A 19,120-nucleotide genomic window follows, 5' to 3' on the forward strand; every position below is an offset into this window, starting at 1 on the left:
TGAAAAAATGTTGACCCATGAAAGAATGTGGTATAAAATTTATAAAATTTATATTGCCTTAAAGCTAGGTCTGAAACAAATCAATAACAAAGAACCATATATCATTGTAACATCCTAATCTACCAGTCCTAGCAATTTGTTAAGCTCAAATCACTGACCCAAAACGCCTAAGTTATCAGTATTAAAGTATTTAATCCTTCTATACATAAATACAATCCCTTCTCTATTCAATATGAGATTACTAAGATGTCACAATTATGATGGAATCAAATAATTTATCTTTAATTTAGATAAAATTGCTTATACCAACCCTACACATCCAATAAATGTTGTAATATTTCCAACATTAAGGCAAATTCCCTCTGACACTTTCACAACATTTCCAACTTGGCAAATACACAAGAAAGTAGATATATCTATTGCTAGTAAATATAATAGCAACCAAAACAAGCAATAAGATAACCAAATTTGATTTCCGATAAACTGTAATTAGTTCCATTGTGGTTGATTGCATTTTTTCCTTTACCATTGTTTTGCTTAAACTGTTCTACTTTGGTTTTACGTAGAATTAATTTTATTTTACTGTAAGAACCTGCCGTTAAGTACGATAACAAAGTATAACAATTCACAAACCACAACATAGTCAAATATTAATTTTTACAAACCAAAGGATGGTAAATTATGCCAGTTTACTACTTCGTAGTTTACACTGTACCACCTTGTGGTTGGTGAAATATAACACTACGCTACTCCTTCCTAATGGCAGGTAGTTAGGCGCCAGATCGCAGAGAGACTAATTGAAGTTACCCTTTGATATTTCTAACTGATTAAACAAAAAAAAATACTGACCCATAGTGAATAAAGGGAAGATATAGAAAGAAATTTATTCGGACAATTAATAGAGATATTCCTGTTCCAGAGTTTATGTTTATGCAGTCAAATTTATTCTACTAGAATAGTTCGGATAACTTCTTCCGACCTAATTCTTATTAGCCTTTTATTCATACATCATTTAGATGTGATTATGTAAAATATACTCACTAGCGCCAGTTGATACATTAAGGAGTGCCCCGAACTTCAACAAAAACTGCTGTGGTTCTCTGAGGAACAGTGAAGCGACCGGCGACTGCCTCATACGTTGATTTTTTGACCAATTCATCCACCGATTTCAGCTGCGCCAGTTTCGATTCACATTAAATTATCGCAGGACTTCCCAAGCATAGTGCACAAATCGAATGACGAATAAATACAAATAATAATACCTGCACAGGGTGCAATTCAAGTGCTCTCGACCTGAGCGCAGGAACTTCTATAGAGACTTCAGATGGGCATGCATTGAAGACAACTACAATATAGGAGTAGCTGAAGCAAAATATTGATTGTGATTAATTTATATGAAACTTAATAATTTGCCACCAAAAATATTGAAACCAGAAATTGAATGAGCAAACGTGTACTACTCACATTGGATCTAATTGGGTGATGCCTGGTTTTCCATCATGTCCATCTTCAATGCTCATAATGATTGCTCCACGGACCCATGACGGACCTGTGTTATGGAATCGAACTCGTTCCTACATATTAATGATGGGAATCGGTATGTGGAAATAAGAAAGAAAAAAAGGAGAAACACTCGAGCTAATGAAAGCCCTATATTATGTTAGTGTTCAGCTTCAAGTTAAATCTAGTGGCAAAATTGCACTGCAACAGGGTGAGAATCAGGTATACGAATGTTTCGTATGTTATGCCAATTATTTTGACCTCCGAATATGCAATTTGCATTGATCTCATCAATAAGACCCATGCATTTAAAGTCCAATTTTCAAAACTTAGGCTATAAGGGACAAATTTTTCTTGGGTTAATTGCATATAGGTCCCTACAAACATAGTAAATTGCAAATATATCCCTACAAAGTTCAACTTTCATGTATTGTCCCTGCAAAAGTCAAAATGTTTTCAAATGTCCCTGCCGTTAGAAAACTTTAGTTAACCATAGGTAAAATACTTAACCCTGATTAGTTTATGAGATAACTTGACATTGGCACCCCTCTTATATTATACTATTGTGGCTTTTGGAAGAACATATTTGTGATGGCAAAATTGGCATATTACTTATTTGCTGTTAAAATATAAACAGTTCTCTAACAGTAACAAACCAGACAGACATATTTGAAACCATTAGAATTTTTGTAGAAACAACATATAAAAGTTGAGCTTTGAAAGGATATATATTTGCAATTTACTATGTTTGTAGAGACCTATATGCAATTAACCCAAGAAAAATTGGAACCATATTGAACTGATACAACGTATTTGAAAATTGGAAGTAAAAAACATGAAAAAAAAAATTGCTGAGAATATAAAATTCTACCTGAATGCTATTTGTTGTCTCCAAACGAAAAAGTGGTGAGGAATATCTGATCTTCAAAAGATCGACAAAATTATTAAGTGCAGCAAGAATGTGACGTTTCTCAGGCTTGAAGGATGGATTGGCCAACCGTGGTTTGATCCTGGAATTATTATTAAATATTATAAAAATAGGAAACTTGCAAACTGCCCAATAAGTTACATACTAGCACTTTGTTAATATATACCGAAAAAATGAACTAATATAAGTATACTGCCAGATGAACTAATAATATATTCTGTAGGATACAAAAGATAAAATCAGCTCATTGCAATTGAAATGATATAGAATCCAACAAAAGGGAGATAGAAACATACAGAGGCCAGTTGTTCTCATTCTTTTCTCTTAGCGGAAGTCCAACACCCCAGTTGTTTGTTTCGTAACTGATGTCGAGCCTTTTCAAACATGGGGAGAAAAATGAACAAAGAGATGAAGAAATATGTGCTCATATGAAAAATAGCTTTTCGTAATGTTTCTATGTGGTCGTTTGGAAACCATTACATTTATCTTGTTTAATGACCAACCTGTTAAACCAATCACCGGACTACCGGAGTTATACAAGACACGATCAAGTGATTTGGACCGCAATATCTCATCACCAGCATGGAAAAATGGTACTCCCTATGAAGATGAAGTGATTAGACAACAAAATTTGATTAGTCTGATGGCCTCATGATGGCGGCGCAATAGCAGTAGATAATCAGAGTGCTTTTGAAAAAACAATTTCAACTTCCAACAGTCAAAAATTAGTCATTTCACCGCCGCTGGCGATTACTCCAGAAAGAGTGAGCATATCACTGGTCTTTCTTGTATAAGTTAGTTTTCTAATTTTCTAACAAGAGCTATAAGGCCCATTACAATGGCAGGCATGATTTCTGAAAAGGAGAAAAACTAGTTCCCATTCCAACAAAACTTATAAATTACAGTGACGGCATATCTTATGAGCAATTACAGTGAGAGTGGCAAATCTTTATATAAATTAAGCACATATCTGTTTCCTCTTAATCTTTATGAAGAATAACCATAGACGATAAAAAATTATACAACTCCATAAGCAAGGCGTATAACTGCACACCTAAAATTAATTACAAAAAGAATTGCAAACTAATGACTAGGACATGATAAAAGCATTGGGACAAACCTGGGACAATGCTATGATGCTTGAGGCCAAATGATTAATCCTACATCTGTCATCTACAGTGAGTTCCACTGGAGTCTGCACAACAAAAAGAGAATTTAAGATGAAAGGGCTTTTACTTCATATATGATGTATAAAGGACAAGATAAATCTTTGCTCACATACATGAAAAAGAAGTGAAATATCAGGATTTGATGGTGCAGAACCAACAATTTATTGCTAAAGAACACCAAGAAGAAATTTTTGGAGAATGCAATTGGGGATCATCATCATAAAGATATTTTATTTTGAATTTTTCTAGACAAGAAATTAACTATGAAATATCTTGAAGAGTATTCGTAGACAAAACAGAGCAAAGCCTTTCAACCATTTTTAAAAAGATGACCAAAGAAAGATGTATTCAAAATAGATCAATGTACCTTCAAGCTGACAATATCAAACAAAGTCTCATTGTCATGAGCAGACACGTAGTTGACCTGAAAATGATACACCAACATCTTTTGCTCATGAGACTTGTGTTATCAAAAGATGTGAACATTATATAAGTTAATTTCCAAACAAACCCAACGAACAAAATGAAGTATAGCGTCGACTGTTTAAATTTACAAACTATATCAATTAATGCAAGATTGAAGTAGGTTATGCTAATTTTGTTTAAGAATTACCTATAGCTAGACTTACCGTTTCCGCGGGGGACAAAGCATACCCAACTGGCATTCCATCATTAGTCAGAACTTCCGATCCTTTCATCTGTTAATAACACATAAATAGGATCACTAGTATGGTTATAGTCATAGGCTAAGTTAAAAATGGCAAATGTGAAAAAACAGGAAATAACTCATGAGACTTCACAGGATTACAACCTGTCAATCAAAAAAATTGTAGAAAATGAACTAGAAATAGTTTGTTACTAGCGCATGTATCCTGAAATTTCTGCAGAAGTTGAGGGCTCTTCTGCACTAAAAACGTGCAAATAAATTAAGACATAAGCCAAAGGATCTCAAGCGTTAATCTTACATACAATACCGCAAACAATCCAAGTGTTACGGCAAAAGCAAGCGGAAAAGATCTAGTTCGTCGGATGCGAAAATATCAAAAGAGACACAAAAAAAAGAAAAATAAAGTCATATCAGAATACTATAAATGCTTAAAAAGATAGCATGAACCAAACTGACCCGAAGTAATAGTAAATTAAGTTTGTTATTTATCTGAGCATAAGTGTACGGTGAAATTACAGTGAAAACAAATCTCGAAAAAGATCCAAAGTCCAAAATAAGCTCAATCCAACTAATGCCGTACGTTCAATTAATTGCACAGAAGCACACATCACGCACAGCGCTAGAGCTAGACAGAGCTCGGCTCTCCCACTCCAATGTATGGCTCGGCTTGGTTCTTAATGCATCCGATGCACCACTACTGCTACTCCTATGTACAAACCTCCAGCACCTCTTAGCTTTACACCAAACCACACATGACTTTGATTTGTTACTAGCATGTATCCTGAAATTTCTGCAGAAGTTGAGGGCTCATCTGCACTAATAACGTGCAAATAAATTAAGACATAAGCCAAAGGATCTCAAGCGTTAATCTTACATACAATACCGCAAACAATCCAAGTGTTACGGCAAAAGCAAGCGGAAAAGATCTAGTTCGTCGAGCGTTTAGCCGGACACCATCATTTTTTTTTTTTCATTCCTATTAGATTACTAGAAATCTTAAAAAGATAGCAAACCAAACCGACCCGTATAATTAAATTAAATTTGTTATTTATGTGAGCATGTGTATACAGTGAAATTACAGTTCCAGATCGAAAATCAAAGTGAGTCATTCCAAATAATAGTTCAATTAATTGCACAGGAGCAGGCACAGGGAGAGTGCTAGGGCTAGACAGAGCAGAGCGGAGGGCCAGGGAGCGGGTGGTTTCGGAGCGGGAGCTGCGGCGGGGGCGCGGAGGGACGGAGGGTTTTTGAGCGCGGGTGCGGGGAAAGGGGGGGCTGAGGGCTGGGGGGTGGGGGCTGGGCTAGGCTGACCGAGGGGGAGCTCAGGCCAGGCGGGGCCCGAGCTCGGGGAAGGGGAAGGGGAAGGGGAAGGGGAAGGGTGAGAGGGACGCACCTGAGAAGTAGGAAGAGCACCGGAGTGGGAGGAGCGCAGCAGCCGGCCGGCGGAGGGAGCGAAGTCGCCTTGGAGGAGTAGCCATCGAAGAGGGTTTCTCGGGAGGAGTAGGGGTGTAAACGAGCCGAACACGAGCGAGCTGGGTCGGCTCGTGTTCGACTCATCTAATAAACGAGCCGAACACCAGCCGGCTCGTTAAAAATTCAGCTCGTACTCGGCATGGTTAATAAACGGGCCGAACATGAGCTAACTCACGAGCTGACCAACGAACAATAAGTTAAAAAAATTAGATTAAAAATATATAAAAAATAAATTTGTAAAATCTTATCTATTAGACTTTGATCTAATAGTTGAAATTTTACATATAAATGAGTTTTTTTATAATTGAGCTCACCTTTATATTTTTATTTTGCTAAAAATTAAATAATTAAAATATATATTATATATATAATTATTTATTTATATATAAATATAAATTAAATAAATTATATAAATATAAAATATATGTATTCGAGTTGTTATTGAGCCGAACACGAGCGAGCTGACCCCAGCTCGTGTTCAGCTCGTTTAATAAACGAGCCGAACTCGTGTTCGGCTCGTTTACTAAACGATCGATTCGATCTCGAGCTCATTTCGAGCCGAACACGAGCTGACTCGCGAACAGCGAGTTGAATTGCCACCCCTAAGGAGGAGGAGGTTGGGGGGAGGAAGGAGATCTATTTTTTGAGAGGGATAAGAGTATTTTGGGGAGAGGCGGAGGGGAAAAAATTATATATATATATATATATATATAGTGAGCTGGTATGTTTCTGGAAGTACGGAGCCTTCCGTGCTTTCAAATCGTTTTCAGTGTTGGGNTATATATATATATATATATATATATATATATATATATATATAAAACTAGGCTACTATATTATTAATAGCAGCAAGTCATTGGTGTTATCAAGTTTTTGGCCATTAGATTAAGAGACGTGTGGTTAGGATGATGTGGGTCCCCTAGGATTGAGTGGGTGGTTGTCTGGTTGGTTGAATAGTATGATCTAACGAGGGAAAACGATCAAAAGAATAAATCTAACGGCAGAAAACTTGGTAGCACCAAGTGTTACGTGCTATTAATAACATAGTAGCCGGACTCTATATATATATTTATTTATTTATTTATTTATTTATTTATTTTAAGATGCAGAGCTCACAGAGCTTAGAGGCGTTTTGAGGTGTTAGAACAACCGTCTCTTAGCAACCACCTCTACAAGCGCTTTTTTTTTTAGTATTTATGAATCTTATTCATAGCTTCAATCCGTTTTCGAACTGGTCTCAAAGCTCACATATATGCCACTCCAGCAATTGACTAATTTTATTATAACTAGTATAATTACCAATTAAATAATTTTATATTATAAATCTTTTATTATTTAATTGCACGGGAGCATGGAGAGTGCAAAGAGATCATATTAATAATATAAGAGAGAGAGAATATTTATTCTCTATTCATTTATTACTTTTTCGTTTCCATAATCAGAATGAGAACGGTGGGGGTGATGCATGCAGATGTTTTACATGTAGTGTAGTAATAGATACAGATGTTGTAGCAAGATGCATGTCGAAGAAGATTCGCGTACGGGCATTTGCAGCAGCTAGCCATTAGGACCGTGTTCGGTGATCCGCATGTCCTCTTCGAGGAAGCCGAAAGGGTACCAGCCGAGAGTGTATCGCTCGAAGCCGCAGGCATCGAGGGCAGCGGCGAACTTTTTGATGCCCCACGTACCCGGGGGATTGAATTTGCCGATTCTGTTGTACATCTCTTTGTAGCACATGTAGTCCACCGTCATGTCCATCAAGTTGGGCCATCCCCAGCTCCAGAACGGCCAGTATTGCCAAGCCACGGCCTGCTCCGGCTGGCTCATCAGCACTAGCCACGCCACCGCCGCCACCGCTAACCACCCTCTCCTGTTCGTTGTCGTCATCCTCTTCGTAAGTAGTTGATCCCCCTCCTCAATCCCTCCCTTTCTTTTTTCCTTTTCACTTACTCTATAATTTATTACTCTCCTCTCTCTGCCACTTCTGGGATTGCGGCACATGCTATTTTATAGACGCAGTTTGATAGTAACAAGCAAGTTTTATATTTAAGTTACATCTAACGACAATAAATGTACCAATATTTTCATAGACCTGCTGAAGATAAATTTGAGCGTTTGAGTATGACATAATTGTTATGCATGCGTTTGCTATTAATTAATTAAGCGATGCATATTGTTTCGCAACAAACAAAATTAATTAAATGTCGGTTAGCTTCAAATACATGCTTTTAACCCAATAAAAAAATTTAGCTCTTTTGCAAACGCTTGGAAACTTTAACATTAGCAAATTAATTCGGTTTCTTAAATTTTATCAAATAGTTGAATACAGAGGCCTCTCTCTTCACTTGAATTGCAATCCTCATTACCGTTTAAGCCGGTATTTTGAATATAATCATATAAAGCTTCAAAACGCGATTCTTTTTCCCCATGGTCTAACATAGAAATCAAAAAATGAAGCTAGATCGATTCATCCCGTCAAAGAGAAAAAATAATTTTCTTTTCAATATTTTAAAGGGTTAATTACACCGGTATTCCCCAACCTCTTTTTTTTACAATTGAGTCCATAATCTCTTGATTTTATTACAATTACATTCCAACCCTTAAAACAACTGTTAAAATTAACGGAATCGCCACGTCAGCGTCTATTTGTCGATCTTTTACATGTCAATTTAGGTCTCTAAATTTTGCATGTTTTTCATTTCAGTCCCTAAAAAAAATTTCAAAACTTTAAATTTAAATTCAAAAATAATATTAAAATTAAAATTTTAAACTAACGAGAAATTAGAATTTTGAATTTGAATTTAAAGCTGAATTAAAATTTTGAATTGAAATTCAAATTTTAAATTTAAATTTTTAATTGAATCCAAATTTTGAATTCAAACTTAAAATTTTGATTTTGATTTTGATATTTCAATTTACATTTAAAATGAAAGTTTTGAAAACAAAATTTAAATTTAAAATCTGAATTAAAATTTAAAATCATATTCAAAATTTTGATTTTAAATTTTAAATTTGAATTTAAGATTTGATTTCAATTCTAAATTTGAATTTTAACTTCGAATTCAAATTCACATTTTGAATTTAAAATTTCAAATCGAAGTTTGAAATTAAATTAGAATTTAGAATTCCAAATGTGAATTTGAATTTAAAATTTAAAATTTAAAATTTAAAATTAAATACAAAATCGAAATTTGAATTCTAATTAAAATTTGAATTCAATATCAAAATTTAAATCTTAAATGAATTTTTTTTTGAATTTATAAATTTAATGGGTTTAATTACGTCATTGGTCCTCAACATTTGCACCGATTTTCAATTTGGTCCCCAACCATTTTTTTTTTTGCAATCCACTGACACAGCGCCACCGTGGCGCTGACACGACACCTCCGTGGCATTGACATGGCCCCTCCGTGGCACTGAGATGGTGCTGACATGGCATTTTCCGTCAATTTTAACAGCTATCTAACGGCTGGGACTTAATTGAAATGAAATCAAGAGTTTAGAAACTTGATTGCAAAAAAAAAAAAGGTTGGGGAGCAAATTGAAAAATACTGTAAAGGTTAGGGACTATTGGTGTAACTAACCCTATTTTAAAAGCTTACAAGATTACGTGCATAATTCACAATCAAAATAGATAAACAATTAATAACTATAGTTGAAGGAGCCTAATAACTAAAGTAGTAAGTTCAAATGCTTGTTTGCGAAAAAGGCTTTAGAGTTATGATGGTGAATTTCAGAGCTCTTTTATAAAATGCAAGTTCTGATAGCAATTCACAGTTACAGCGAGTGAAACATTGATTAATAGAGAATGCACTTCTTTAAGCATCATATTTGGTTAACATTTATCCATTACAAAAGTCATAAAATGCCTGTGCTGCATTAGACCACGTTGATCATGCACATGACATCAGCATGTTACTCCAAAAGAACAAACTTCATAAATAAATTTTACAGCAGAAAACCAAAGATATATTCGACGTTACAGGTGGGATACGCCAGTCCTATCAAAAAGATATTGTAAAGACTATAACAGGTCTCATATCTCATCGTGCATTACAAAACCAAGTAAATGAGCACGGATCTCAAGGACAGGGTGAGGGACAATAAGAACAAGTAGATGACAAAGTTGCTATATATATAGTTGAATAAAATTACAATTTTTTTTTCGATTTACCAAAAAATGTAAAAAATTTCTAATCAATACATGTAGGCAAAAAACTTTTATAGGCGTCAAGGAATAAAGCTTGCAAGTGATGGAAAAAAAACTTTGCAAGTGTAAAAAAAAACATAGCTATCAAAAAGCTTGAAATGATTGTTGACTCAATCGTTGAGTATCATAAAAAGCAAAAGGAGAAAAATTTTTATAGAGAGAAACAAAGAGAGATGAACATTAGCGCTAGATGGTAAACATGATTCATTCAATACTTACCTTGAAACTCTAAATCTTTACATCTCTTACCATAACGATTTGGTGGAGGAACTTTAGGGCACCCATGGGGAAATGTTAAGCATGCTGCCAGCGTTCATCCTGAGCCAGGATCGAACTCTTCATTTGTATCTATGCGCTTCAGATTAGCCTGGAGTTCACTCGTGCGGTTGGGGCTATCTCTGCTTCTTTCCTTCTATGACATAAACTGTTGTGCTGCAGCTAGGGGTGGCAATCCAGCTCGTTATTCGCGAGCCGAATATGAATTGGATTTTTCAGCTCGTTTAATAAACGAGCCGAACATGAGCTGGGGTCAGCTCGATCGTGTTCGGCTCGATAACAGCCCGAATACATATATTTTATATTTATATAATTTATTTAATTTATATTTTTATAAATAAATAAATAATTATATATAATATATTTTTATTATTTAATTTTTAGCAAAATAAAAATATAAATGCAAGCTTAATTATAAAAAAACTCATTTATATGTAAAGTTTCAACTATTAAATCAAAGTTTAATGTATAAGATCTTATAAATTTATTTCCTATATGTATCCTTTCTAATTCTTTTAACTTGTTGTTCATGAGCCAGCTCTTGTTCGGCTCGTTAATAAATGAGCCGAACATGAGCTGAATTTTTCGGCTCGATACTTTAACGAGCCAGAAAACGAGCCGAACACAAGCCAACCCCACCTTACTAGTGTTCGGCTCGTTCACACCCCTAATTATAGGCATGGTAGGCATCACATACATAAAGCTAGCTCACTTCTAGCCGTGTGCTAAATAATGTTGTGCTTTTAGTGACATTTAATTTCTAATTTGTATCACAAAAGAATCTGTGAGCTAAGCAACAATGAAAAAGGAAATAGAAAACGGGACCCAAAAATATTGGAAATAAATTTAAGCTGAGGTCATGGATATGGAAAAAAAAAAGGCTCTTCACACAACCAATCAGCACATTGGATTAAAACAAAATTGGTGAAAAGCCAAAGTTAAAAAAGCTATAAATAAACTCTTGATATTTTCCCAACTTGAGAACTGAGACAATCTTACAACTTGCAAAGCTATATAAGAGGAAAAATTTCTAACGTATGAATTCGATTTTCAAAATTTAAGATTTTGGTTTCTCAGATTGAGTCATAATTAACTATCTTTCTTAGAGAGAAAATATAAGAAAAAGTTGCTCACGTTGCTTCTTATATGTTCTCTTTGTCAATCACCCTACTTAGTAGGCTAACACACACACACACACACACACACACACACNGCTATACACTTTTAAAAATAATTTATTTTTACTTTTCTAAGAGAAAGTGCACATAATTTGATCATACAGAATGCAAAGAGGAATCCACATTCCTCGGTGAGAGGGAGAGAGAAGAGAAAAAAAAAAGGCATATCTTTTATTTAGAGAGAAAGAGAGGAGAGAGGAGAGAAGAAAAAGTGTCTCTTATTTAAAGAGAGAATAGAACATTAAATAAAAATTAAAGCGAGAGAGGGAATGTATACTAAATTCAAAATTAATTTTTTTTAAAAAAATCATATCTTTTGTTTGCAGAAAGGAAAAAAAAAGAGAGCATTAAATTTAAAAAATAAATTGAGAGAGAGAGAGGAAAGAGGCATATATATTTCTCAGTGAGAGAAAGAGGAGAGAGAAATGGTATGAACATTAAATAAAAAATTAAAGTAAAAGAGACGAGCACACTTCGTGAGAGAAAAAAATATAAAGAAAACATGTTTCACATTATTAGAACACTTTATCGGAAGGCCCATTCAAAATAGAATATATTCATGGTTTACACTGCGTTGGATACATCCTATTTAATAAAATATCATATTTCACATGTGATGTAATTTTTTAAATTTTTTAAAAATGATTTGAATGCCGTATATGATATTTCATTTACACATTTTCTTTTCGAGGAAAAAAACCCTGTAGTGCACTCATATAGAAATTTGATCACATTCTTCAACTATCATATATTATAAACCATTTTACTAAATTAATACGATATGCTTAAAATAAAAGATACTCATGCATCCAAATAGGATCTAATACTCCTTGTCTACAAAATATTACATGCTTCTTTTAAGTACACAAAAAATAAGATGGCCATGGATAACTTAAGGGTTCTCCTATCATTTAGTGCAATTTGGAAATAAAACTCCTCATCCCGTACGAGCAATAACAAATCAATTCATCCATGAACCAAATTTGAAGCATCATCCAAAATATACATAGGAAAATATGGCATAAATCTTACACCAACACATCCTAGGGTCTACAAGCCTTTTTTTCCATTATAAGTTTTTTTTTAAAAAAAAAAATTATAAGATTAATGAGAAAATGTTGACCTATGAATGTTGGTGGATGAATAGTGTAAAATTTATATCTACTTTTTGAGCGCACAAATAAGGTTTAGGATTTGAAAACCCTTAATTTTCCTTAAAAAAAATTATAAGATTAGTGAAAAAATGTTGACCCATGAAAGAATGTGGTATAAAATTTATAAAATTTATATTGCCTTAAAGCTAGGTCTGAAACAAATCAATAACAAAGAACCATATATCATTGTAACATCCTAATCTACCAGTCCTAGCAATTTGTTAAGCTCAAATCACTGGCCCAAAACGCCTAAGTTGTCAGTATTAAAGTACTTAATCCTTCTATACATAAATACAATCCCTTCTCTATTCAATATGAGATTACGTCACAATTATGATGAAATCAAATAATTTAGCTTTAATTTAGACAAAATTGCTTATACCAACCCTACACATCCAATAAATATTGTAATATTTCCAACATCAAGGCAAATTCCCTCAGACACTCACAACATTTTCCACTTGGCAAATACACAAGAAAGTAGATATATCTATTGCTAGTAAATATAATAGCAACCAAAACAAGCAATAATACAACCTAATTTGATTTCCGATAAACTGCAATTAGTTCCATTGTGGTTGATTGCATTTTTTCCTTTACCATTGTTTTGCTTAAACTGTTCTACTTTGGTTTTACGTAGTTTTAATTTTGTTTTACTGTAAGAACCTGCCGTTAAGTAGGATAACAAGGTATAACAATTCACAAACCACAACATAGTAAAATATTAATTTTTACAAACCATAGGATGGTAAATTATGGCAGTTTACTACTTGGTAGTTTACACTTCACCACCTTGTGGTTGGTGAAATATAACACTACGCTACTCCTTCCTAATGGCAGGTAGTTACACACCAGATCGCGGAGGGACTAATTGAAGTTACCCTTTGATATTTCTAACTGATTAAACAAAAAAAAATACTAACCCATAGTGAATAAAGGGAAGATATAGAAACAAATTTATTCGGACAATTAATAGAGATATTCCTGTTCCAGAGTTTATGTTTATGCAGTCAAATTTATTCTACTAGAATAGTTCGGATAACTTCTTCCGACCTAATTCTTATTAGCCTTTTATTCATACATCATTTAGATGTGATTATGAAAAATATACTCACTAGCGCCAGTTGATACATTAAGGAGTGCCCCGAACTTCAACAAAAACTGCTGTGGTTCTCTGAGAAACAGTGAAGCGACCGGCGACCGCCTCATACGTTGATTTTTTTACCAACTCATCCACCGATTTCAGCTGCGCCAGTTTCGATTCACATTAAATTATGGCAGGACTTCCCAAGCATAGTGCACAAATCGAATGACGAATAAATACAAATAATAATACCTGCACAGGGTGCAATTCAAGTGGTCTCGACCTGAGCGCAGGAACTTCTATAGAGACTTCAGATGGGCATGCATTGAAGACAACTACAATATAGGAGTAGCTGAAGCAAAATATTGATTGTGATTAATTTATATGAAACTAAAAAATTTGCCACCAAAAATATTGAAACCAGAAATTGAATGAGCAAACGTATACTACTCACATTGGATCTAATTGGGTAATGCCTGGTTTTCCATCATGTCCATCTTCAATGCTCATAATGATTGCTCCATGGACCCATGACGAACCTGTGTCATGGAATCGAACTCGTTCCTACATATTAATGGTGGGAATCAGTATGTGGAATTAAGAAAGAAATAAGGTGAAACACCGAAGCTAATGAAACCCCTATATTATGTTAGTGTTCACCTTGAAGTTAAATCTAGTGGCAAAATTGCACTGCAACAGGGTGAGAATCAGGTATACGATGCCAATTATTTTGACCTCCAAATATGCAATTTGCATTGATCTCATCGATTAGACCCATGCATTTAAAGTCCAATTTTCAAAACTTAGGCTATAAGGGACAAATTTTTCTTGGGTTAATTGCATATAAGTCCCTACAAACATAGTGAATTGCAAATATATTCCTACAAAATTCAACTTTCCTGTATTGTCCCTGCAAAAGTCAAAATGTTTTCAAATATGTCCCAACCGTTAGAATTCATTAGAAAACTTTAGTTAACCATAGGTAAAATACTTAACCCTGGTTAGTTTATGAGATAACTTGACAATATTACCTCTCTTATATTATACTGTTGTGGCTTTTGAAAAAACATATTTGTGATGGCAAAATTGGCATGTCACTTATTTGCTGTTAAAATATAAACAGCTCTCTAACGGTAGCAAACCAAAGGAACATATTTGAAACCATTAGAATTTTTGTATGGACAACATATGAAAGTTGAACTTTGTAGGGATATATTTACAATTCACTGTGTTTGCAGGGACCTATATACATTTAACCCATTTTTCTTTGAGGGAAAATGCATAAAATCTATTATAAAGGCGGCCATATATCTATCACATCAATTTGCTGTAAGCCAAGGATGTAAGTGTCGTGGCACGGGATCATGCCGAAACTTACCAGCACAGCACGGCACGATGCATGTCGGTCCGTGCCAATGCGTTCGATCACAAAAAATATGTGTGCCGACACGTAATAGCGTGAAATATTTATTTTTTTTAGCAACAAATTATGCCAATTATTTATTATATATTTTTTTCAAATCTTTTGAACTTTATTTAGAAAATTACTTACTAATTTCAAAAATAGAGAATTTTGAATTGTGCCATCGGCACAAGAGCTGTATTGTGCCGATATCTTGCTAGCACGACACGGCACGATAGATACGACTTGTGCCGATGGGCACTTTAATCCTTGTTGTAAGCTTCACTGTGTTACACGAAGGAATTTGATAGAATATTTACTTATTATTAAGAAAAGTGGTTCATTCTGACTTAAACCTTCAATATTATCAAATGCCAAATTTCTTCTTAACAAATTTGGCTAGAATCAGAGTTGCTTTCCAAATATGAAAGTGTTTAATTGCACAATAACACATTCAGTGGTAATTAGAATAAATTGGTTTTAAGAAATCAAAACTGAAGATTGAGTATATAGCATCTAACAATTTGAACCATATTGAACTGATACAACGTATTTGAAAATTGGAAGTAATAAACATGAAAAACAAAATTTGCTGAGAATATAAAATTCTACCTGAATGCAATTTGCTGTCCCCAAACGAAAAAGTGGTTAGGAGTATCTGATCTTCAAAAGGTCGACAAAATTATCAAGTGCAGCAAGAATGTGACGTTTCTCAGGCTTGAAGGATGGTTGGCCAACCGTGGTTTGATCCTGGAATTATTATTAAGTATTATAAAAATAGGAAACTTGCAAACTGCCCAATAAGTTACATACTAGCACTTTGTTAATATATACCGAAAAAATGAACTAATATAAGTATACTGCCAGATGAACTACTAATATATTCTGTAGGATACAAAAGATAAAATCAACTCATTGCAATTGAAATGATATAGAATCCAAAAAGAGGAAGATAGAAACATACAAAGGCCAGTTGTTCTCATTCTTTTCTCTTGGCGGAAGTCCGATACCCCAGTTGTTTGTTTCATAACTGAAGTCGAACCTTTTCAAATATGGGGGGAAAAATGAACAAAGAGATGAAGAAATATGTGCTCATATGAAAAATAGCTTTTCGTAATGTTTCTATGTGGTCGTTTGGAAACCATTACATTTAGGTTGTTTAATGACCAACCTGTTAAACCAATCACCGGAGTTATACGAGTCACGATCAAGTGATTTGGACCGCAATATCTCATCACCAGCATGGAAAAATGGTACTCCCTATGAAGATGAAGTGATTAGGCAACAAAATTTGATTAGTCTGATGGCCTCGCAATAGCAGTAGATAATCAGAGTGCTTTTCGAAAAACGATTTCAACTTCCAACAGTCAAAAATTAGTCATTTCACCGCCGCTGGCGATTACTCCAGAAAGAGTGAGCATATCACTGGTCTTTCTTGTATAAGTTAGTTTTCTGATTTTCTAACAAGAGCCATAAGGCCCATTACAATGGCAGGCATGATTTCTGAAAAGGAGAAAAACTAGTTCCCATTCCAACAAAACTTATAAATTACAGTGACGGCATATCTTATGAGCAATTACAGTGAGAGTGGCAAATCTTTATATAAATTAAGCACGTATCTGTTTCCTCTTAATCTTTATGAAGAATAACCATAGATGATAAAAAATTATACAACTCCATAAGCAAGGCGTATAACTGCACACCTAAAATTAATTACAAAAAGAATTGCAAACTAATGACTAGGACATGATAAAAGCATTGGGACAAACCTGGGACAATGCTATGATGCTTGAGGCCAAATGATTAATCCTACATCTGTCATCTACAGTGAGTTCCACTGGAGTCTGCATAACAAAAAGAGAATTTAAGATGAAAGGGCTTTTACTTCATATATGATGTATAAAGGACAATATAAATCTTTGCTCACATACATGAAAAAGAAGTGAAATATCAGGATTTGATGGTGCGGAACCAACAATTTATTGCTAAAGAACACCAAGAAGAAATTTTTGGAGAATGCAATTGGGGATCATCATCATAAAGATATTTTATTTTGAATTTTTCTCTACAAGAAATTAACTATGGAATATCTTGAAGAGTATTCGTAGACAAACAGAGCAAAGCCTTTCAACCATTTTTAAAAAGATGACCAAAGAAAGATGTATTCAAAATAGATCAATGTACCTTCAAGCTGACAATATCAAACAAAGTCTCATTGTCATGAGCAGACACGTAGTTGACCTGAAAATGATACACCAACATCTTTTGCTCATGAGACTTGTGTTATCAAAAGATGTGAACATTATATATGTTAATTTCCAAACAAACCCAACGAACAAAATGAAGTATAGTGTCGACTGTTTAAATTTACAAACTATATCAATTAATGCAAGATTGAAGTAGGTTATGCTAATTTTGTTTAAGAATTAGCTATAGCTAGACTTACCGTTTCCGTGGGGGACAAAGCATACCCAACTGGCATTCCATCATTAGTCGGAACTTCCGATCCTTTCATCTGTTAATAACACATAAATAGGATCACTAGTATGGTTATAGTCATAGGCTAAGTTAAAAATGGCAAATGTGAAAAAACAGGAAATAACTCATGAGACTTCACAGGATTACAACCTGTCAATCAAAAAAATTGTAGAAAATGAACTAGAAATAGTTTGTTACTAGCGCATGTATCCTGAAATTTCTGCAGAAGTTGAGGGCTCTTCTGCACTAAAAACGTGCAAATAAATTAAGACATAAGCCAAAGGATCTCAAGCGTTAATCTTACATACAATACCGCAAACAATCCAAGTGTTACGGCAAAAGCAAGCGGAAAAGATCTAGTTCGTCGAGCGTTTAGCCGGACACCATCATAATTTTTTTTTATTCCTATTAGATTACTATAAATCTTAAAAAGATAGCATGAACCAAACTGACCCGTATAATTAAATTAAGTTTGTTATTTATGTGAGCATGTGTGTACGGTGAAATTACAGTGAAACCAAATTGAAGCAGATCGAAAGTCAAAGTGAGTCATTCCAATTAATGGTGTTCAATTAATTGCACAGGAGCAGGCACAGGGAGAGTGCTAGGGCTAGACAGAGCAGGGCGGAGGGGCAGGGAGCGGGTGGTTTCGGAGCGGGAGCTGCGGCGGGGGCGCGGAGGGACGGAGGGTTTTTGAGCGCGGGTGCGGGGAAAGGGGGGGCTGAGGGCTGGGGGGTGGGGGCTGGGCTAGGCTGACCGAGGGGGAGCTCAGGCCAGGCGGGGCCCGAGCTCGGGGAAGGGGAAGGGGAAGGGGAAGGGGAAGGGTGAGAGGGACGCACCTGAGAAGTAGGAAGAGCACCGGAGTGGGAGGAGCGCAGCAGCCGGCCGGCGGAGGGAGCGAAGTCGCCTTGGAGGAGTAGCCATCGAAGAGGGTTTCTTGGGAGGAGGAGGTTGGGGGGAGAAAGGAGATCTATTTTTTTNGCCGATCGTCGAATCGAACATCCTATCATCGAAAACAACTTACAAGCACGGGGCCTCCCGTACTTTCGAAAGTACGGGAGACGGACTCTATATATATATATATATATATATATATATATATATATATATAGAGTCCGGCTACTATATTATTAATAGCACGAAACACTTGGTGCGACCAAGTTTTCCGCCGTTAAATCTATTCTTTTGATCATTTTCACTCGTTAGATCATACTATTCAACCAACCACCCACTCAACCCTAGGAGGCCCACATTATCCTAACCACACATCTCTTAATCTAATGGCTAAAAACTTGGTAGCACCAATGACTTAATAGTATAGTAGCATATATATATATATATATATATATATATTATATAATATTTATTTATTTATTTGATTATTGTATTTATATATTTAAGATAATGAGCTCACAGAGCGTCTTAGAGGCCGCTTTGCCAGTGGTTAAGAAACAACCCGTTTTTAGCAACCGCCTCTACAAGCGCTTTTTTTTTTTAGTATTTATGAATCTTGTTCATGGCTTCAATCCGTTTTCGAACTGGTCTCAAAGCTCACATATATGCTACTCTAGCAATTGACTAATTTATTATTCTCGTAAATC

The 19,120-nt window shown here is 35.0% G+C and overlaps 1 protein-coding gene and 1 pseudogene across 1 annotated transcript; both read right to left on the reverse strand.

The window, feature by feature from the left end:
• LOC109707336 lies at positions 617 to 4,614 on the reverse strand (annotated as a pseudogene).
• LOC109707337 (pullulanase 1, chloroplastic-like) lies at positions 13,489 to 18,493 on the reverse strand. Its single transcript, XM_020228519.1, is given in 11 exon segments — positions 13,489 to 13,801; positions 13,892 to 13,991; positions 14,094 to 14,203; positions 15,654 to 15,775; positions 15,778 to 15,791; positions 16,006 to 16,083; positions 16,213 to 16,301; positions 16,811 to 16,885; positions 17,226 to 17,282; positions 17,488 to 17,556; positions 18,379 to 18,493. Coding segments are annotated over 10 exon segments (828 nt in total). The 5' UTR covers positions 18,379 to 18,493; the 3' UTR covers positions 13,489 to 13,687.

The sequence above is a fragment of the Ananas comosus genome, linkage group 3, assembly GCF_001540865.1.
Source record: "Ananas comosus cultivar F153 linkage group 3, ASM154086v1, whole genome shotgun sequence".
NCBI classification, from domain to species: Eukaryota; Viridiplantae; Streptophyta; class Magnoliopsida; order Poales; family Bromeliaceae; genus Ananas; species Ananas comosus.